This window comes from Manacus candei, unplaced genomic scaffold, assembly GCF_025592945.1.
Source record: "Manacus candei isolate 608988 ecotype Guabito, Panama unplaced genomic scaffold, ASM2559294v1 h1tg000062l, whole genome shotgun sequence".
Taxonomy (NCBI): Eukaryota; Metazoa; Chordata; class Aves; order Passeriformes; family Pipridae; genus Manacus; species Manacus candei.
This window is the reverse complement of record NW_026138110.1, coordinates 521,097-544,476: the sequence shown is the minus strand read 5'-3', so window position 1 is coordinate 544,476 and position 23,380 is coordinate 521,097. Positions and strand designations below refer to the sequence as shown.

Genomic DNA, 23,380 nt, shown 5'->3' with positions numbered 1-23,380 from the left:
TCACCAGTAGGGTATTTAAATAGCTATGGAGGGAGATTAATTCTTATTAGGCTTTTCTGCTGAAGGAGTGATTCTGAAGTAGAGTAGGATACCTTGAAGTAGTTGGTTTCACTTCTTGTACAAGTAGAGCTTCAGCATATCTCTGAAAGCTGAACTTCTCTGTCCATACTCTGTTTTGCACATAACTAATTCAGGTAGTTTTTCAGCATCTCTTTATTTTATTCTTTCTTTTCACAAATCCAAGATTTCTTCTCTATCCAGCTGTGTAGTCACAATGCCTAATGAATGGCATTTAGAAAAAAATAAGGGAAGTGGATTAGACATAGTATTTCCTGATCTCCTTTTTCAAACCTCCATTTCCCACTTCAGCAATGTATATATGCAAGTTTGTTTAAAACCCACAGAATTTCCTCTGCAATTATTCCTTTCTACCTGCTATTATTCCTTACCAATACTCATTGCTTATGTTCTGATTTCTGCTTCTTCTCACCCCACTATCATTGTGGTAGAAAGCGAGTCCTGCTGAATTTTATGTGGGAATTAAAGTGAGGCAAAATCCATTAGGTGAACTTCCAGGCCTCGGGAAGAAACTTTGTGGGGGCTCAGAGTCCTTCCTTTCCAGTCAGTCTTTGGCAATACTGGTATTTTCTCCTCTTCCAGCATTTCTTGAGTAATCTGGCTTCTGTTCCACTGTGGTAGGAAATTTCTGGGCAAACACAGCTCGTGTTCCTGTGGTAACAGAGCTCCTGGGCTGCAGTGCTTTGTCCAGGAGTCTGATTCCCAGCACTGCTGTGTTTCTCAGGTTCTTACCATGAGGACGTGGCTGTAACATCCCTGTGTCCAGGGTTGCTTTTTTGCAACAGATTTTAAAATGAAAGCCTTGCTGTTTGGAGAACACAGTGCTTTTCCTTTCTAAGACTGCACATCAGGTTACATTCCTTTGCTGAACAGATACCCAGAAAGGATTTGTCGTCTTGTGTAACTATTTCTTTTCCAGCAGTTACGTGTACTAATGCTTCCAATTTTTTAATTTAGAAATTTGGAAAACAAATGGCTAAGGAAAGTAATCTTCACCAAGATAACATCGCACCTCTTCACCAAGAGTTCCAGTGTCATTTTCCTGTTTTCTGTTCTTTATCTGCTTTTGGTAAACTTTGGTTTCTTGTTCCTCTTTTAGCAGTCTTGTTAATCTTTTAACAGTCTGATTTCTAGTCTTGCAATCCACGTATTTTTGGTGGTGTAGCATTGTTGCACCATCTTATTATTGCTTTTGATGTTGCTTTACAGCCTGCTTTGCTAAGTTTGATGTATGATATCCCAAATGATGATAAAATCTGCATTAGCCTGATGATGCAAGCTCTGACCTAGTCTGGAAAACTATTGATTCAAACGTGGTGTAACAGGGGTGTCTTTCCCAAGCTGAATTTGCCCATGATCTGCCCATTGCCCCCTCCTCGGGGGTGTGTAAGATACATCAGGCAGGATCTATTAGTCAACTACTTCAGGCTCAGGTCTGACTCTGATGAACCTTCATCCCTGCCCGAAAGGCAAGAGCAGATTTTACTGACATGTGGCAGCCCTTCAGGTGATAAATGAAGTCCTTTTGGCAGCAGGACAGGTTGTCCCTGGATGGCTCTGTAAGTCAGGGTGCTTAGAGGTAAGTAGGGCTGCCAAGCGGAGACGGTGCCATGTCAGCCCTAATAGTCCTCAACCTGTTCCTGCAGGTCTGCCTGCCCAGCCTGGCTTTCACCTCCCCACAGCAGCACAGCCCACGAGCACAGAGGCTGTTCCATTCCTCATGGAGGGGAAAATGAGCAACTGCATATTGCCTTGTCCTTTTTGGACCCAAGTACGTGCATGGGACTTCATAAAGTCCCAGGAATCTGAAGAGAAACACTATTAATATACAAAAACGGGGATGTGGTAAATCCTTTCTGAATTTCGTTTGACTTACTGTGGCACAGTTGTGAGTAGCTCAGCTGGCATTAGTTAAGGTTCTCTATAAACCAAAGAGAGTGAAAATCAGGCCTGTTCAGGTTTGGTGGATGTCGTTCTTTAGCACGGTGTTTATTCTGGGCTTACTTTCAGGTTTTACTCTTTACATCAAAAATATATAGTTCTTTCCTGATGCAGTGCAAATGATACAAATCCCCAACTACATAAATTTATGCTCGATAAAACATGGCCCTCAGGGATATATTAACTATAGCTATGCAAATAAATAAAGAAATATAGCTCTTCATATAAATATGAAGCTTTTGTTTACGTGGGACTGATGCATTAGAGACTCTCACTTCCTTTAATTATTTTTATTGCTTAGATGAGCTGATCATTTCAACAATTTTAAATCTCATCCATTCTGTTGAATTAATTAAATTTACAATTTCCATGATGATGAAGGTGAACCGTTAGTTCTTGAGTGAATTAAAATAAACCATCAAGAAACCAAATAAACCGGTGATATAACATGATTTCATACTTAATGTAAAAGCAAATTTAATGAGTATTATAAAATAACAGCTTCAGTGTTTAAGCTCAGCTGTGGCTGCAGAAAGTAGCTGACTAGTGAAGTGCAACAACTGAAAACAGAAGGTGGTTTTGCAGTTGCTATTTGTGAAATTAAATGTACTGGAACGGGACTGAAGCAGGCGAGAACACACAAGGAACGAACATCGTGGGGTTTGTTGCAGCTGGTTCTTCTGCAGGGTCTCTTATTCTCAGCAGTTTTTGTTATGGCTGTGCATTTCACTTCTTTTAGCTGGTGAAGTTTTGAATACATGGTTGATGATTAAGAGGAAAAGGCTGGAAGTTTTAAACTTCTGATGTTGTAAGAATTTGAGGGGAAGGGCTTTCTGTGGAGCTGCTGGCGGCCCTAAAAGTGAGCGGAATATCAAAAAAAAACCCCAATAGTTCAAAGACTGGAAGTTATTCAGTGCTAATCAATGTGTCAGTAATTTTCAACATGTAACATGTGAAGCAGATAATGTGGCCTGAGTGCACCAGCAAAGAAGGGTGGAGGCAGCTTCATTGGGTGTCACAGCTTTTGTCTCTGTTTCCCTTGCAGCATAATCCTTTTACTCTGGTAAAAGTGGCATTGCCACTTTAGGTTTTGCTCTTCTGGGTTACTGTGGAGCATAAAAATGTCTTTGAGCATAGACAATGCCACTGCTCTTTGCCATGCTGCGTTAATTCGCTTTCCTTTTAATGGAGCACGAGGTTATTCGAGCTCGAGGGAAGCACTGCTGGTTGCAATATCCCTGATAACTGTGGCAGCACCCAGAACAGACTGAGGAAATGAGGGTCTGCTAGGATTTGCCACAAATTCTGTCATTTTCTTTCCTCACAAAGTATATGCCTAATTTGCACCAAAATAGGGGATGATAAAGTATAAATCAAGTGTGAACCAGAACTTGAAGCATTTTCCATGCTGGCTTAGAGCTGGTTTTGTACGTTTCCTTTAATGCATGAAAATTCTTTTCACTCTGTGTCTGGGTTCTTTTAAACATCTTCTCTTTCCGTAAAGTCTGTTCTGCTTTTGCAGCCACTCATTTTAAATGTAAAATAGAGTAATCCACAGAAACAGGGAAGTGGGATTTAAACACCTCTCTTGAGGAACCTGCTGCAGGGGGGGAGCACTCGGGTGGCTGCTGCACTTCCCATCTGTATTTTCATCTCTTTTTTTTTTTTTTGTTTTGCTTTCTGTATGTGCTTTCTGGAAGGAAGAGTTTCATAATTGCATTGCTGACTTCAAGTAAATAAGCTGGATTGAAATGAATTGCTCTCTCTTTGCACACACAGGCTGGATCTTTGAGAACTTACTTTTTTTTTTGTTGTTTGAAAGCTTTGTTTATTATGAATCTGCAACCACGTGTTATGCATAGGGATAGACATCATGACTCCCAGCTAAACCACAAATATGTAATTTTCCTCTGGACCCTTTCCTCCAAAAACAGAGATCTCTACTACTTCAGCTAAACTAAGCTTTTTCTTTCAGTCAAGCCAGCACAGACAATTTAGAGCATTTTTAGGGGATATTGTAAGTTCTGCTCCCTTTGCTTTTGCAGACAGTGCTGCTGATGGTCTAGTAGGTGGATTCTGCTCTAGTTCTTGGATTGATTCCCAAATACTGTGAACCTTTACTTGAGCTGGGGGTGAAAAAACCCCAAACCTGAACAGAAAAAGGGTTGCAGAATATTCAGTAGCCTGAATGGGTGTCACTGTTTGGACAGCATTAGTGCAGCTCCTGCACGGGTGGTAAAACTACTGTGGGGTGCTTTCCATGGTAACCCAACTCCAGCCTCGGCATTCCTGGCTCTGGGCTCAGTTCTGTGGGACACTTCTGTCTCAACCTGTTTCCTTTTCCAAGAAAAAGTAGGGAGTTACCATTCAGGCAGCATTTGTTTCTCATGCAGCCTAAATCTGCCCGTTTGGAGTGTTTGGCATCCCAAGCCAGGGAGGGTGAGCTGTCAGCTGGTACATTCCTGCTTCTGGAAAAGGTCCCTCCAAGGAGGAAGTGTGTGCCCGTCTGGGGCACCTCGGAGCTGATCCCACTCTTACCCCTCCTCATTTCTCTGTGTCATGCAGAAAAGGATAAATTCAGCAATGGGACAAGTGAGAGGGAAAGGAGGAAGGGTGGCACAAGTGGAGAGGAGGAGGAAGCGCTTGAGTGAGGGAATGGGGCAATGCTGGGGGTGTGAGCTGGGAGCAGGAAGAGGCAAAAGGAAGGGCTCCTGACTTTGGACCATGGATCATGTTTTGACTTAGGTGATCATAAAGTAGGAGTGGACTCTGGAAGCTCACTGTGGAATGTCTTAGCTCCTTTTCCAAAGGGGTAGAAAGCCAGGAAGCTCATTAGGAGAGGGAATTTGTGGGGCTACTCCCATCTACCCAGACATCTTGCTTTACTTACATGTCCTGTCCCCTGTGAAAAATCATGGAATCATGTGGGTTGGAAGGGATCTCTGTAAGTTATCCAGTCCCAACCCCCTGCTCAAGCCATGCCCAGTAAAATTAGATTACTGACGGCTCATCCTGCTGAGTTTGGAGGCTGTCCAGGAAAGGAGATTGCACAGCCCCTCTAGGTGCTACTGCAGTTTTTGACCACATTGCTGTCCACAAAAATAAATAAATATAGAAATAAAAGTGTCTTTGTGCCTAGCTGGGATTTTGCATACTCCAGCATGTGTCTGTGGCCTCTTATCTTGCCATTTGCACCCTGGAGAACATTTTCATTCTCCAAAGTCTTTCCTGTTGATCAGCCAACAAGGTCCTGGAAGGAAAAGTGGATATTCCTGAATACATCCTAACATCCCTGTTAGGATGTTTCTGTTCTTTTCCTAAAATTACATCTGCTTTCATGTTTAAGTATTGTGACATAAAACTCTTAGGAATGCAGCTTTTCTTTGGTTGCAAGGTGTGCATTTGGAAGTGCATTTTATATGCTGGCCTTGTGCCTGTCATGTCACATGGAGAAATCCCTTTCCCTCTTGCCTTTTGCATTTCCTGTGCATCTTCTGCATCCTTCTAGCAAGTGTTTCAGGAGTCCTTTAGGATTTTCCTTGCTCCTTGAAACCTTTGCCTTTAAAAAGTCACAAAGTCCCTTTTCATCCTGGTTTTGATGCTCTGCTGCTGGGAGTATCTGTCGAAGCCATGGATCCCAAAGGATGCAAACTGGCCTGCTTGGCTTTCCACATGCTGCACCCTGGCACACAGTGAATGCTCTGACCCTGCAAATACCACCAACCTCCATCCCTGGCAGTGGATAAATAGCTCCTAATTGCTCAGTTCAGGCTGGGTTTTTTCAGATCTAGGCACTGAAGACTTTCCTACTCCTACAAAACTGCTGATCCAGGCTTTTTTTTTTTCTCAGTTGAGGGGGGTTTAATGATACCTCTCTCCTCCCAGTCACCTTCTAAATTTGGAAGTTCTTTTTTTAGTGGCTTCACCGGAGTGTTAGTATTCTCATGGACTGCCCATGGGAATGTGCTTCTAATTTTAGTTTGTCCTCTGCATGTCTGTCTCCTTTAAATACATCCAGCTTCTCATTCCAGCCACACTGGGCCAAGCATGACACTCTGCTCCTGATACTTGTGTCTTGAGGATGTTCTGGTAAATTGTATTGTAATCAAATCCACAGCTTCTGCCCTTGTGCTGCACAGCAGTGAGTAGCACTCATGTATCAGCAACTGTACCATCCAGATAGTGCTGTTTAATTCATGTATTTGTCATGCATCTATTTGTCAGGTGACCTTGAGAGCTATTCAATTTATATTTGATCTGGTGGTGGTGGTGTTATTGCTGGGATTGTGTGGAATTTGACGGTTCAGCCTTGCCGGGAAGGACTCGGCTGATGGTCTAAAACCATAATTGCCGCTGAGTGGCTTGCAGCTATCTGCTGCAGGAGATATATTTTGGGAGTTCCTGGATGTGCTAAATGAGAGGAATATTTAGAAAGAGATTTCACCAGCACTAGTAGTCTGGTTTTGAGAATACAGACTGGCTTCAGCTCCCTCCTGCAGCTTTTCCACCCAAGTTTATGTGGGTTGTCACTGAGTTAATTACAGTCTTACAAATGGTCCCACGGGACAGGACAAACTCTCTAATTTCCATTTATTGTGAGGCTGTGATTAAAAGACAATGGCAGCTTCTCATCATAAGCCTCAAGTTTGTCATCTATTAAGTTAATATGCATTCCCTGCTTTTTGTAAAACAAACACATTGAATCATTTGGGATCCTGGTTCACTCGTAAACTTGCACGTTAGGAAAATGACAGTAATTTATAGTTGCCTTCAGTTGTGGGAGCGTGACTTCCTGTGGCAGTTAATTGATGGAGGGGGAAGGCACGTTCACTCTGAAAATAATCCAGATGGTGTTGAGCCCAGCCCAGTGGAGAGAGATGCAGTGGGGTTATTATGGAAACACTCTGTCTGGGCACAGCACTCGGAATTGCTCGGGCTCTGTGAAGTTACTGAAAGCTCCTATGATAAAGGAACCCCTCAGATAAAGGAAGGGAGAAGCTAAATTTACAATGGGGCTGTATAACATAAGAAAGTAATGGGTTAATTCCACAAAATATAGAATTTTCTTTGAAGTTGACTTTATTGTCCTAGAAGTAACTTTTTTGGCTGGAGCAGGTCGAGGGCCTGCAAAATGCTGCCATCACTTCAGAATAAAGCTTTTTCTGAGCTCTGAGGACTTCTGGGCATTACTGCATAATCAAGAAATGATTTAGAGATTATGTTGACTTGGTATAAAAGGTGGTGACTACTGTGATTCAGTGAATGGGGTGGTTGTACTGCATAAAGGTCTTCAGAAAATGAGCTCAAACCTGCTTGTCTCATGTTTTTAACCACTTCCCTGAGAGGTGTGTCTACTTTTATATTGCATTTTTATGGGTTTTCAACTTCTCCATCTTACAGAAAAGAGGATGCAAGGCATGATCTTCACTGCCAATCTGGGGCATTTGAAGATCACACAAAGATAATGATTAAATGAGGGACTGGCAGTAGGAGTTACATTTGATGGAGCACTTCCAGCACAGTGGTAATTAATGTTAAACTTCCCACGTAGGAAGTGGAATCTTAGGTCTGGCTGCCTATAAAAGCTGCCCAGCTTAATCAAAAGCTGATTTATTTTTAAACTGATGTAGCTATTTCTTTGTGGCCACCTACTGCTCTGTAAACTGGGTAATTGGTTCAGTTTAAATTAGCTGATGCTTTGTTTTAAGCTGAATTAAGAGAGCATAAACTTTGGTTTTATGGCAGCATAATAACATAAACTGGAGCATTTTTCTCTTGTAGACAAAGGTCTTCACAAGTAATATTTGTAATGCTCACTCCACAGCCTGCAGTAAAAAATAAGGGCAAATAAAGTTCCTTTGTGTATTCTGTTGTCATCTTCCCACAGGAAGGGATGGCAAGAATTCCCTGGAACAACTTCATTTGAAAGTAAATTAAAGTTTCCATTTTAGAGGTTATTTATTCCAGTTTGAGGTAAAACGAACTTTATAGCTTTATAGTTACTTATTGTTTACAAGGTCTTAAGTGTAATTTTTGTGAAAAACCAAAGCCCAGTAGCAGCTTTTTCTGAACTCCTGTATTTTCAGGAGATCAGCGTGACAGCAATGATAATTTTGACATGTAGAGGTATATATTGAAAGACTACATTCAGCCTGTTTTATGCAGTATCTCACCTATATTTAAGGGCAGAGCTTACAAGAGAGGGTTTTTATCCTCTGGTTCACACTCCACAGTTGGCTTTGGGAATCGATTGAGGCAATTCCAATGATGACATTGGAGCTGAATGAGACAAAACACAATTACTTGTGTTTTCTGTCCCCCCAACACAGGACTGTTTTAGCAGTGAAATTTATTGGTTTGGTTTTCTCTCCAAACCCACGTTCTTGTATGGAAATTATTGCTGGAAATGGAAAGTTCAGCCTCATGGAAGTACAGGTTTGGTTCTTTGTTCTAGCTGGAAATTAAGACAGTGGGTCAAAGTGGAGTTGTGTGGATGTCCTGCCCAACAGATGGAGTCCATATGGAAAGGACTTCTGCAAATGTTTACGTGTGTTTATCAGTGTGAGTGGATTTGTTTCAGATTTTTGTGCTGCTCGGGTTCTTAGAGTGGTTTAGTGCCTTGGAACAGCCAAGTGGAATTCTTTCTGTGGCCATTTGTATCACAGCTGGGGGAAATGAAATCCTTAATAATTAAGGATTGCAGTCCATTAAAGAGCAAAAAAGACCAGCTTGCTCTGTGACATTACATGGTCATTTATGAAGTTCCTCATTAAGGTAGGTCGTTTACAAACATCTTTTTTACCATAATTTATTGATGATGTTCCACCAAAGCGATTGGGGGACTCTTCTAAATGGGTCCTAGAAAAATTTTCAGTTGGAGTTCAGTTGAAGTATATTTTCTTCACAACAGAAAATGCCTGTATAGTCACAAATTTGAAAGCAGTTCCTTTAACAAAATGAGTATTTGCATTTTAAATCGGTGTTGGGTGTGGGTTTGGATTTCTTCTTTTTGTTCTTACAGCCTGAAAATTATTTTTTACTGTTATTAGTAAAGTTTAAAATTCTCTGCATCTTGAGTGGAAGAAATGGGCAGGAATGTCAGGTTTTCAGTCAGGCATCAGAGACAGGGAGGAGTACATAATGTTTATTGTAGGTTCACTAACTGAATTAGGATAAATACACCATCTAACAGACTATAGAGTTGGTTCTTCAGCCCTGCTGCATTTCCATGGTGTTGCAAAGTCAGTGGAATATAATGACCTGAATAATAATTTTAGGGAAAAGGGATTGATGCTTTAGTTGTCTCCAGCTGCCAGAATGACCTGGTTTAAAACTTGAAGGTCCTGGTTCTCATAAAGGATTGAGAGACCAAAAAACAATGACTGTGCATATAAATACTACATTTTCAGTATTACCCCTTGGTCAAATCAATATTTCAGGGTAATTACAAATATGCTTTGTTAGGATAGTTAAGTAGGAGTGATCACTGAATTCAAAGCATACAAAACTTGGAGTATCACTCAGTTATTAAAAAAATTTGAGTATCCAACATAAACATCAGTAAAGACCATCTTTGTATCTTTTCTTATTTCTTTAGGTTATCACAGTTCTGATCAACTTTTAAATGAAGAATTTTACTAAGTTATCTTGAACACACAGTCATTCCCTTTTGGTTTTACTTGATGGTCTTTAATAAACTAATGAAAAAGCTTTTAAAATTGAAAAAAAATAAAAGGCCAAGAATTAAAAGCTTTAGGAAATTTAACTACAGACTGAAAGGTTTAGTTTAAGTTTGCTGAAAGTGATTGTTGCTCAATAAAAGTGCCTTAAATATGGTGCTGATTACTTTGCCAACATTGTCTAAGGCTGCTCCTGGGTGAGAGGTTCCTTTCCTGTGGTACCTCTTGGGTTGTGCCACAGGATTGCAATTTTCTGCTTTCCTTTTTGTTTAAAATATTTAAAGTAGAGCACCTTTCTTTTCATAAGCTGATGCCTTTAAATACCTTGGGGCTTGGTCCTCATGGAAGGGGAGCACTTAAAAAATAACCACACCTAGTTCTCTGAGTGGTCATTATAGAAATTGTGTGTCTGTGTTTTGTGTGTTTTAACAGAGGAAAGCCAAGAAGGGAGGCTGTGTCCTCCCAGTATCCAATTCTGTAGGCATGTAGGTCCTAATATTATTTATATAAATCTGTTCCCAGGGTTGGCCAGCACTGTAAATATCAAAAGGGACAGAGTTTAATTCCCTCCATTAAAGTACAGTGTGCAGCTTTCTGAGCCGGTTAATTTTAATTGATGTAACATCTCTGTCTTACAGCTTGTCCTTTTATTAGTTAACACTCCATGAAATTCTTATGTCTTTACAATTCTTGTGTCTTTATTCCTCTTCTTCCATGTTCTGATGAATGTTAAAATGGTTAAAAATTGTTAGTGCTTAAAGCATCAACACTGGCAGCTGAGACATCAGTTTGCTCTTAGCAAAAATTTGTGTCAGCCTTCCTTTTAATCCATGCAGTTATCCTCATAAGGCTTAATCTGATGACATTTGTAAGGCTTTTTGTTGCATTGTAAAAAACCTTGTTAAACTTACAAAATCAGGGGTTTGGCTGCAAAGAGGAGTTGGCTCAACCCGAAAACACGGGATTTCCAGTAAATGCCATGGTTATGTATTAAATGAAGACATGAAGATACAGGTGTACATTTTAGTCCCCTGCTCTTCTCTTCAACAACTCCATGCAATTTTGCTGGTTTCACCCATGAATAATTAAAGAGGTGTATCTCCAGCTGTTCCTTTTAACTTCAGGGATCTGGGATACGATTCCAGTCCCACTCTGGGCATGTGTGCACACATAAATGCACACACACCTGTTGTACAGGGACTGAAAAGCCACAAAAACCTGCTGGTTAAAGAAGTAAGTGTCAGTTACTACAGCTGCTCTCCCTGGAGTCTCCTGACACAGAATTATATGTTTTGGGATACATGTTGGGTTTATATTCTTTTTTTTTAGTTTTATTTGGGGTGTTCTATTTTTAAAGTCTATCAGTCAGTCCTCACCCTGCAGGAATGAAACAAGAGTCTCATCATGACAAAAGAGTTGGGAATTTGGGGTCATCTGCTTTGACTTGTACCTGGACTCAGCCTCCCTGCAAAATTGGATCTTTTATCTACTTTGACAAATGATTTTTTATTTTCTGTGTAGCAAGAGTCTTTTACCAATGTGAACAGTTTGGCAAACTAACTTCTCCACATGCAGTAGACTTGAGGGACTTTAATGAAGGCAGAGAATGTAAATATTCCTGGCATTTAATCAGAATACAGACATTTATTGTGTGAGGGCCTTCACGGGGGAGGGTTTTGGTCACAAATGAATATTTTTGCAATATATGGCATTTTGTTCATGGTAGTCAACACTTGCTGTTGCAGTGCCTCGGGGACAAAGGCAGTCTTTCCAAATATTAAATTGCCTAATTATTTTTCCCATCACTTTTTATTATACCAATTCAGATGCAAATGAATAGGATTTTTTTCTCAAGTTGTTGGCCCTAAATAACCATGAATTTGCACTGTAATAAAAAAGTTATGTATCTTCTGAATGAATTTGGAAGCTCTGTAGTTTTGATTCACTGTTGCTGAATACAGGCCACCTGTTAATGGCATACACAGCCCTGCTGACTTGCATAAAGTCATTTAATGGCAGTAAATCTTGCAGGATGACACTGGTTTTTGTTTAACAGAGCATGGGGAGGGTTATTTTCTGAGATGTGCAAAATATTACTTCATGTTTAGTGTTTATCCCATACCTACTGGCAGGCAGGTACCAATTCACAGAAACCCCAAAGGTAAATGAAGTCATTCCATTAAGTTCCTTCCATTAACTAATTAAGTTCATTTTGGAAAGGTTGGGGTTTTTTTTCTGATAAGAGTGGTCTATGCAAGATCTTCATAAATACTTTTGGAAGTGAACATGGAGGGTTAGCACATCTGTCCCTTTTTCACTCTTCTTGCAGGAAGGCAGGAACTTAAAGAAATAATTTGCATATTTTAGCAAATGTGACATAAGCTTTTGGGACTTTGAAACCCATTTTAAATCTCTACTGCTGATGAATGATCCCTGTAACTTTCTAAGACATCAGATTTCATAGAGTGACAGCATTAGTGCTTCTAGGGGTCCAGAGATCTTAATCTGTAGTACCAAAGGGAAAATGAGGGCCTTTACCATTAGCTGGTTTTAACCATTATCCTTAAATAATTTGTCTTTGTAACACGATACCAAATTTAGCAAAATGACCATTGCAGCAATTTCACACAAATAAGTATTTTAGCAATAGTTTGATATGGTTAAATATCTTTATCCTGGAGAATTTCTCTCTGACTTTATCTATTGTTTGACTTGACTCCTTACCTGGAAGAATTTGATTTGCTTTGAAAGTATGTGGAATACTATTATTTTGTTGTGGTTTTTTTTTTTTTTCTTTAACTGCAGAAATTCAGAAAGGAGATAATAAGGTTGCTTGGCCATTATATCAACTGTTTTCTGTGGAATAGACACAAAATACTACAGTTCAGCACAAAAAAGTCAAGTAATGGAGATCAGCTTACTTTTCAGTCAGATTGGAGCTTGCCCACACTAATAGCTCAGTACAAAGATAAAAAAGCTAATGGGAGTTCTCCCTAAAACTATTATATGAAATTATTCAAAATTATAAATTATGACTTTTGCAGAGTGGTGATTGGAAAGTATTTCAGATGAAAATCAGTCAGAGATATTCCTGATGTTTCCTGAGCTTACAGTACTTCTCCAAAAGAAAGAGTTGCATGCTCCCTGGATTCCTGTCAGGCATTTTAAGTGGTTTGCTGAAGAGCAACCAACAAAGTTGTCTGAGGGTGTTGAACACCTTCCCTGGAACCCACTGAAGGAGAGTGACCACAGAGCTACAGAAGGGAGGAGGGAAAAGAATGACCCCAGTGTCCTTCCTGCCCCATTGTGTGTTTGTTCCCTACAGCACTGAGGGAACAACTCCAGTTCATAATGATTAGGTCTGTCTAACTTTTCAAAAAAGATAAATTGAACTGTTACTACTGAGGAAGGCTTTGTGACTCTGGGGAAATAGGAATGGCAGCGTGAGTTCCTGATGGGAGCTCTTATCCTGGATGGATAATCTGTGTAATTGCTGCCTTTTGCTTTGTCCTGCCTGAATCCTGCCTGCTACGTGTGCTGGATTTGCCCCTGTGCTGTTGTGCAGCCTTTCCTCTGGTTTCTCTGCCTTGTCTGCACCAGGGATTCTTCTCCTCCACCCTCGCTTATTTGGGATTTTCACCTTGCAGATTTACTGGCATAACCCTGTGTCTGAACTGACCTAAGGAGCCAACAGAAGCACTTGCCAAAAGGCAGTTTTGCTCTTCCCTGGCTGCCTCAGCCTGTTTTCCTTTCCAGAAACAATCAGGGGCATGTGATCTTGATTCAGAGAAGGATTTGTTCCATCTCACTTCTGTGATTCAGGCATTTGGGAGGAAAGGGAAAGACAGAATATGATCCTTGAGGAAGATATCCCCATGGACGTGTCAGACTCGAGTTTGGCTAGTAGGGAATTAGCCTCGCTGAGAAAAACATCATCCATCTCAAATCACAGGCCTTTCTTAGTCAGAAGGGATGGAACCATGGTTCTGTGGGACCCTGAACCAAGAGCCCTCTTCTAGAAAAGGATGTGACAAAGCAAAAGCACCTTCTGCTTCAGAAAACCCCTTCACACGGTGCCATCCTGGGCTGCTCAGTAACAGGTGGCCCTATTCAAGACAGAACTCATCCTCTTGGCTCTAGTTTTGTTATTCAAGCTCAAGCTAAGACTCTCTGGGTTTAAAACCCAAGTTTCATTTCTGAATTTTAAGGTGTAGCACTTTGATTCAATTTGCTAAAGCCCTTTCAGAAATCTGGGTTGTTTTGCCCACTTTGGAGGTCTTTGAAAACAGTGGGGAGCAAATACTCTGCGTCACCAGAAGTATTTGGTAGTTCTCACTATCCATACCTGATATGGGAAATCAGATATCGTGTTCCATTCTGCCTGTGTGACTAGAATGCTGTTAGTGAGCAGTGGGGTTTTTTGGGGGGGGAAGGATGGTGGCTTGCACTTCACAAAAACATCGACTAATGTAGACTACAGAACCAGCCAAAACCACAAATTCTGATTTAGACCTACTTGGCTCCTCTGAATCATCACGAGCTCTGGGCACTGAGTCAGGCAAGAGCTGGTTTTCTCTTCAGTATTGTGTAAACACAAGATGTTTCCCTGGGCTAAATATTATTAAGTTAAAAAGTCATGTTTATTTGATCATATTTTTAAAAAAATGTCATGTATTGTATAAAAAAAAGATTAATACATGGAGTTACCATCTGGGGAGATCTGGAAATCCTTTTCTTTTACACTTTGTTCATCAGATCAGTTTTGAACACAGAGCAGTTTTAGATTAACCTGATTTTTTTATTTGGTTCTATAAGTGATACTTATTTGAATCAAACTACTGACAAAGCTTCCTGTATCAGCTTTGGAAATTGCAATTTCATTTAAAGTAATTAAGAAAAACTGCAGGACTTAATTCCCAGTTGTACCACGATGTGATGTGAATTCTTAAAATTCAAAAATGAAACCTGCAGCTGACTAGGCCGTTTTCAGGGAAAACTTTAGATCTGGGCACACAGGTGTATGTAAACATGACATGGGGCTGTAGCAGAATTATAATCCTCTTTTCCCTCTCAAAATCAACCACAGGCATCAAAGACATGAAAAAGGTGACTGGTGTTTATCTTTTCTCCCCTCCTTTTCCACAGTGCGGCTCCATGACAGCATATCAGAAGAAGGATTCCATTACTTAGTCTTTGACTTGTAAGTATGTGTTTTGCCTATTTTTAGCAAGTTTGGGGATGTGGTATTTAAACTTTGAGATGCAAATACAAGTTTTGCATCTCAAGTAGCATGGTCCTGGTGCAATGAGTTGGACAAATAGCTAAACAGCTAAAAAGACAGTAACATTTGGTTATTTGCATGTGCAAGAACTCATTTGTATGTCCCTGTAAGGATTCTGTATTACAAACTATTAAAAAATGTACCCTTGAAGTGGATTTTAATGTAAAATGTAGGTATGTAAGTAAAAGTTGCATGATACCTGCCAAAGCTAAGCACACTACCACTCAGAAAATAGAATTTGCTGCAAGCCAGTTGTCTGTAAAAGAAACATTAAAAAAACCCAGAGCAATATATGATTTAACAGATAAAACACCCACCTGTCTTAGGTGGCTCTCTTAGGCCCGCCATAGTTTTGCTGGTTAGAATGAAAATACATTTTTAGCCCAGAAATGTGAAATAGCTCATTTCTAAGCATACAAACAGAATTATTTGCATTCAGCATGACTGAGTGAGAACCTGGGTCTTCCACAAGAAATTGTGTGCTTTCATGTTCAGGTTACATTCTGGTTTATTTCCTCACTTAATTGTTTTGGGAGAAATCTGTAAAGACTTCTCTGAGACTAGATTTCAGACTAGAAATACACAACATTACAGTACAAAATACTACATAGTCTGTCTGCAGTGAAGACGTTCAGGGTTCAAATCCTAACAGGAGTTTATATCTGACTTATGTGTATCCCAGGTAAGTGCTGTGACTGTTGCCTGGGAAATGGCTCCAGGGCACAACACACACACTTGTTCTCTGACACCAAAGTTTGTCGTGCTTTTTTTTTTTCCTTAAGGGCTACAAAGGAAATCTTTCTATGTGGAATTGGAAAAATCTCCTTAGTCCCAAACATTTCTAAGAAGTGCATGCAGAATTCTTAGTTCTAGGGGCAATATCCCTTTGATAAACTGGTGGCTTTTTAATTTTCTTGCTGTACTGCTGTACTGCTCCAAACTGTGGCCCACTGCAATTGCAGTTAGTCCACGTCTGCCTTAACTTAGTGTGTAGTGCCAGACTTATCTCAGGGGATTGTGATTGCCATGTGAACTAGAACATTTGAACAACTTCACAGTGGTAGATACCAGTATCTATATCTTGATAGTAACAGAACAAATAGGAGCCTGTATTCTGCAATAAAAAATTAATACCTAACCCAAAGATACTGTCTTGGCAGAAAACTAGATTCTGCAGGAAGCATTCTGGAACTGCCTGGAACTTCCTTTGTTTCCCTGTCAGGACAAACATAGGAACAGGCTCAAACATGAATATAAAGCCTTTATGTTTTGTTCGTGGTTTTATGGGCAAAATTATTTCTTTCACAACAAAGAAAACATCTAAATGGTAAAGGCAGTAACATTGCAGACTGATTGTTGTCTTTGGAGAAGCAACAGGTTGCATTCCTGAAGAACTTTTGCCAAATGACAAAAAATGCCTGTTCACAGTTAATTTTTCACATTCAGACTAAGAAATCATTGCTTTAATGCTCACTAATACTGTTTATTAGTAAGACTCGATCTTTTAGTGCAGTTACAGATATGTGGGTTGGTGCCTTGTTGAAGTGTACATAAAAGAGCTACCATGATAAAAAGGTACCCTTTGCACTTTTTGAACGTGAAGGCCCAGTACCTGCTTTTCTTTCTTTAATTTTTATTCAGCAGGAGCCTGGCTGTGGTGTAACACTGTCACTCCACCCACACGTGCCACCATGGCATTTTCTTAATGATTTCTTTCAGACTGTGTGGGATTCAGTGCCACTGTTTCTTTAGAAATTTCTCTTAGACTGCATCCCACGTAAGAAAGTAGAGAAGAAGACTGCCTTTTCTGTGGAGAGAAAAAATCCAGTTATTGTCACCTTCTGTTTTGAATTTCTAATAATCTCTTTGGGATAAGTGCCACAGAGGTGTCTGCACTCTGAAAGAAAGGCCTGTTGCTTCACTTGGGTACCTCAGGGATTGCTGTACTTTTATCTGGAGAAAAAACAGTGTTTAAGATGTTCTGTTCCGGGCCTGCATTTGTGTGAACAGTTGTAGCATCAAGTGGGAAGGTGGAATTCTCTTAAAATCCACATGGGAAATGGACATTGGACAATGAACTTCATGGATTTAATGATGGACTTCTTGAAGTTTTTGCTCCTCTTCCCTCACTGGTCGAGGCACCTGCAGTCAGGATTTACGTCTGTCAGCCCATTTCAGTTGCTAAGCACGAGTGAGACTGTCTTCAGCCTTAATGATGTTAGATGAGTTCAAATCCAATCAATTCTGTCAGTATTAATTGCTGGATCTGAATGGAAACAGCTGTAGCACTTGAAGACTCTCTTGTGCAAGTCAATGAGATCCTCTATGTTCAGTGTCTCACATTTTAATGCACTTGATGAAATGCAACAATTGGTACATTAAGAATCCTGGCGTTGCTTTTGGATTCCAAGTGGAGGGCCTGGACCATGTAGAATAAACAAAAAATACAAAAAAATAGCCTAATTGCAAAACAGTGTTTGCCTTGGGTAAGTGCCCGAACATCTCTTTTTCAGAAGTAGAAAGGCCACAGGTAAATGTAAAAATTCTGTGGCCACCATAGTTTTGTAAGTTTGCTTCTTTGCACCTTAAAGCAATTCAAGAAATCAGAAATGTAAGCTAGGAGGAAACCATGCCAGTGTGGTCATCAGCAGAGCCTGTTTTAGCTGTCTTTGCTAATTTGTGTGTTCCTTTTAATTATTCTCTTATATTTGTAACTATGAAACGCTGCAGTTTTTCCAGAAGACATGCCTGGTGCCTTGGTGTTCCTGCAGGTTGCTTGTACCTCTTCTGTTTAAACAAACCCACGTGGTTTAGATGTTGCCACTTCAGTCTGCTCTTCAGAAAAATCACAAAAGAACCTTTGGAATTTGTGAGAACCAAGGGCTTTTAGTTTGTACCCTTAAAGTTCCTAGAGCTCATATCAGGAATGTCCTGTCATGAAATACAACCTCACTGGAGGCAACAATATAGATATGGAAATTCCACAACCTCTTGGAGCAACAAGTGCTTAGTAATAAATAATTATAGGAACAACCAAGGAGGAAAAGTGCATTAGTGACAATCCATTATTCCTTCCCTCCTTCTGGCCATTTAGCTCTTCTGAGAGTTATTCCTAAAGTATCCTTCGGATACAGAGCACGAGAATTGTTGACTGCTTGTTTGATTGTCACAGTACAATTCAACTGCTCTGTTCTTGCTTTTATCTTTTGCTCGTTTAACAATGGTTCTGAATACCAAGCAAATGTTTAGTGTCAGCAAGTGGGATTTCATATCCCCTTCTTTCCTCCGTGCTACAGAAAAACAAGCGTCAATTTGAGATTCTCTCCCACTGAAAGGCACTTTGATGACTAAAGCTTTTTGTTTTCTCTTTTGCCTTGGATCAAAAATAAGTGTTTTAGGAAAGAGTAAGATCAAAGGATGCTTTGTTTTTTTTCATTCATCGAGAATTGAGAATTATTCCTCTTTACCAGAACCGTGGCAGACAAATATATATGCAAAAAGGAGATATGAGAGACTGTCAAAATATGCATCAATCAAACATTTTGTGTTTCAGCAACCAAAGCCAGTTTCTGGAAGGTAGAAGACAAAAAGAAAGAGAATACAAATTAGGCGACAAGGTATTTTACCTCCTCCAGATTTTACTGCAGGCTTTTGTACTAAATAGTGTTCTGGTACCTCAAAGTCTCTACCTTTGGAGTCAGTAGGGTGTAAAGTCAGAAAAAGGATGGTATAACCCACATGTAACTGAAAACATGGAAATAAAGTTTTTGAACTGGCCTTCTCAAAGAAAGGAGCGATGCTGTTGGTTGAGCAGGTCCTTTCTGTCATCATCTAACGTGACTGAAAGCTGGGATCCTCCTCCAAGTGTTAGTACAGCAGTTTGCAAATGAATGTTACAGTTGTGAAGGTTCCAAGCATGCTCACTTTTAACTTTCTAATACTATTAAATTTAATTGTGTTCAGTAGTAATTGTGTTCATTGTAGCATAGATTTTTAAACATCTTAAAGTATCTTGTAGCCCACTCAATCTTTTACTTTTGGGAATGTATTGAGAATATAATGTGCTAATATCTGCATTCCTAACCAGTAATGAAATACAAACATAGATCTCACCTAGGAATTATTTTGGTTCAGTAGATGAAGGTTTTGGAAAGCAGGAATTGCACGAGTTTGTGCACCCAGTGTGGTGAGGCTGTGTTTAGGTGCTCTGGTTACCCTGGGCATGTGGGTACTCCAGGCTGTGGGAATTGTCAAGGTTTACATCTATTTTCAACTGCTCATTACAGCACTGATATATATGAAGAATTGCATTTGACTGTGAAAGTATGCCAGCATATTCCATGGAAGAGAAATGTCACAGGAGGGGTCTTCCTGTTCCATGAGTCCACTCTTGTCCACACAGGCGGACAAGTGTTATGATTTTATTTAAAAGTTCATCGATCTTCATCTTAAAAATAGAGCACTAAAACCTGTTTAATTACACCAGCTTTATGACTGATAGAAAACTTCTCCTGATTTTAACCTTATTTTTACTCATAGATGTTGCACATTTATGTATTATTGTACCAGAATCGTCCCTTACAACTCTCTTCTATCATGAACCTGGTTTATGCTCGTCTTCAGTATTTATTTTCTATAACAACACAGTTTTATTTCCTTTTAACCACTTCCTACCATTAAAGCACTGGTTGTACAATGAAATCCTGAGTATGCAATGATGCACAGTTGCTTATGTTAGTGATCCTCTGGATCATACAGCTCTTCCCTCATACTATTAATGCCTCTTAAGTTATTTTAATGGCACTTTGACTAAGCTATTCCTACTTTCTGGACAAAGATAACTGAATATTTTCTAGGAAAAAAATCTGCCATTAAATTGTTTAAGGAACTCTGCTTCTACTGATACTTACCCTCCAACTCAACAATCCTCTTTCTAGTCAAAGCACAAAAAGATGGCCCTTCTGGCACCTGAGTTCACCTCTGAGTTCCTGCACCTCTTGCATTTCTGTGCAGATATTTTGGTTATTCCTCTCTGACTTCTCCCTGTCAAGTTGATTTTCACTCATGAAATCTCCTTTTTCCCATCTTGCTTTTTGTAACAGAGTCACTGGAGGTGAATTGTTCGAAGATATAGTTGCAAGAGAATATTATAGTGAAGCAGATGCCAGGTAAGTCATTTGTTTTTCTTATGTTGCCTTTGATAGTTCTCGGATAGTTCCTTAAATATCTCCTGGTGTTTGGCATCAGTTTCCCTAGCACAGTCTGTGAGACTCTAGGATTTCCCCTGGAGTTCTCCTAGACTTGGAAGGGCACAGTTTGGCATTTTGAGCTCACGACTACGGGATGGAAAACTCACGTGAAGTCTTGATGTCTGCTGATCTGAAAAAGCCAAAATTGCACCTCAGTTTGTTAAAATCTTTGGAAATTGGTGAAGTTGTTAAAGCATTACCCTCTTTTCTCCTCTGCAAACTGGGCATACCAGTTCAGTTATCTCACCCATGGATTCTTACATTTGCTGATCTGAGTTCGAAATACAAGAATTTCACATTAAATATAATTTTTTGTTCCCAGTCCAGAAGCACTGATTTCCTTTTCCTACTTAAACATTTTTGTTGTGTTTCATCAATAAGCAATTATACTGTGCATCTCATAGTCTGAGCTCAAATATGAAATCTCTAGCAATTTTCTGCAAGTGCTTGTTGAAAAACTTGAAGAATAAGTTGACAATTATCATAATTTCCATGCTAACATAAAGTATCAGGGCCACTTTTCCATCTCAGAATCTGTTTGCCCTCATATAAGAATAAATCTTAAATATTCCCATGTAATTATGAATCTTCCACGTTGTGGTCAATTACTTCAATATAGGTTCTACCACTACACTCTTCACAGAAACTAATCTCAAAGTAAATTTAAACAGTCCTCACGTTTTGATGTGGTTTTAGTCACACCCCACCACTGATACTTATTTAGCTCACATAATTTTAAATTATGCCTTTACATTGGGAATTATTTGGCAGATGACAGGAAAGGATTAAGTGTTCCTAACAACAGTGGTAGGATAATGATGAGCAGACAAGAAGTTATTCTGAACATTAGGAAGCTTTCCCTGGTTTTGCCCTCACTACATCTGTAAGAATGGTAGAAACATCGTTGCTTTAAGCATTTAAAAGTAGAACAACACATAGCTGTAGAATAGAAGACAGAATTAGTGGTTTAGCTGGGGTCGAAGGAGAGGAGCTACGTTAAAAAAAATTTCAAATTATTTTTTCCTGCTATGATTCAAGCAAAAATTCTAATATTGATGCCAAAGGCCAGTCTGTGGTGTCCTTGTGTGATTTTAAGGTACTTGGGATTTAGAAGGAAAAATTGCAATGATGATTTTTTCTGTTGTAGAATTATGACATATTGGAAGGGGCTGTGCATATATATATATATATAGGATATATATATGTATGTGAATTTTATATATGCAGTTAAAACTTGACCAAATAAGTGAAATATCTAGTTATGATGCATCTCTGTATTTTATATATTTATATATATATATATGTTTGTATATATATATATATATATATGTATGTGTATGTATGTGTGTAACCCTATAGAAGTAGTGAATGTCCTATCCTAGGATGTAACACTGGTCTGCTCCTGCAAGCCCTTCCTCACACCAGTAGTCAGTACTCACACGAACAGCCCAGGTCAGTGAGTTGGGAACTACTTGCCTAAGGAAGGGTTTTCAGGCTTGGGCTCCAGTTACTGATTTATGACCATTCCTTCTGAATTCCATGGTCAAAACGTTTTGGATGAGCAGTATCAAATCCTCGGCTCTTGACTGTTATGGATTACTTATCATCACTCACTTGTGCCACAAGGATATCTTAAAAAAAAAAATAAATTATAAGCTCTTGTGGTGCCAAAAAAAAAACCCATATGCAAAAGTTCCAGTGCTCACAGAGATGAATATTTTAGTTGTGCTTTTTGGCACTGTAGGCTGGCCAAAACTTGCAAACCTGGGCATGGAAAAATAGGTGCTAGTTAAATTATTGAAAGCACCAAATGAAAACATTTGTCTAAATTCTTAATGTGGATTTTCATTTCACAAGTGACTCCTAACTGAACTAAAGCTTGACACTATTTTAAATGAAAATGCATGCCACCTTTTTGAATGACTTGGCTTTATTCTACTAATAGTTTTAAAGAAACCATTCTATTCAAAATGGAAAATGTTTTGCTTTTCCTTAGCTTTTGACTTTTTTTGTTTCATTTGTTTCATTTGTATATCATCTCATTTCTGAGCATTTTCTTGTTTCAGCACTTGTTGTAGTATTAACTTCACCACAAAAAAAAATTAAGAAAACCAAAACATGCCACTAATTGTTTTATTGCCTCCACTTTATTTTGCCTGTAGCAGTTTTTGGAAACTGGAAGAAGCTTCCATACTGCTGAATGAAAACACAGTCTAATGATTCTGTCTCGTAGGTGTCATATGTTCCATGTTAAATGTCTTTTTTGGTTTGATTTTGGTTTTTTGTTTGGCTTTGTTTTTTCGATGTGTTGGAGCTGGAAATATCCAGTTCAAAGTGCAATCAAGACTTGTCAAGAGGTGTAAAATTGTTTTTGTTCTTTACCTTTTTTTATTTTGTTTTATTTTAGTTTGTATTTAATGTGATTATGTGCCTTTAAAATGTTCTCCCTTCCATTCTGCCCTTGTATCTTTGCAGTCATTGTATACAGCAGATTCTAGAAAGTGTTAATCATTGTCATCTAAATGGCATAGTTCACAGAGACCTGAAGGTCAGTATCTGGTGCCCATCAATTGGATATAAGAATTTTGGGGTTTTCTTTCCGCTGGGCAGGGGCAGAGGGTGGGTTGTCTGCGATATTCCCTTGCCTACCCTTCTCACCCTCCGAACAACCGGTCCAACAAATACTGCATGACGCCTCTCTCCAGTTTGCAAGTCTACAGGCCTAATATACATCATGGCAAAAGGGGGAATGGTTGCCCAAAAAAAAAAACCCGTGTCGTTCCAAGGCGCTGGATTTCCCCCGTGCTGTCCGCCGTGTCCGGTGCTGTGTTGGGGCTGTCCATGTGTGGCTGTGTGGGCACACGGAGGTGAACCTTGGCTGTGATGTATGTCAGCTTGCAGATGTAAACGCCACCGCTGTGCTGAGGCCCTGGGGTGCAGTAGCAGAACAACAGGGCATGACGAGCCCTCAGGCGAGTGACGCTAATTGCTGCCTAAATTGGACGGCGACAAGTTAATCATTGACCTCAAACACCTGCCTTGAAGGGGGGAGTTTGGGTTTACCTCAACGCCCACTGCAGTTTCTAACCCTTCCTACAATTTTTTAACGCCTCTGCCAAGGCTCTCGTTATGAGTCAGGAAGGAGGAAAAAG

At 39.7% G+C, this 23,380-nt stretch overlaps 1 protein-coding gene across 19 annotated transcripts in view; it reads left to right on the top strand.

Moving 5' to 3' along the window:
* Positions 1 to 23,380, top strand: part of CAMK2D (calcium/calmodulin dependent protein kinase II delta) — a 115,893-nt gene that overhangs the window by 48,712 nt on the left and 43,801 nt on the right. For 10 of the 19 annotated variants that reach the window (XM_051804911.1, XM_051804928.1, XM_051804923.1 and 7 more), the window contains exons 4-6: positions 14,844 to 14,898; positions 20,082 to 20,147; positions 22,704 to 22,776. In XM_051804911.1, coding sequence (XP_051660871.1) covers positions 14,844 to 14,898; positions 20,082 to 20,147; positions 22,704 to 22,776 — 194 coding nt within the window. The remainder of the gene's footprint in view (positions 1 to 14,843; positions 14,899 to 20,081; positions 20,148 to 22,703; positions 22,777 to 23,380) is intronic. The other 9 variants (XM_051804929.1, XM_051804925.1, XM_051804913.1 and 6 more) reach the window with 1 other exon arrangement.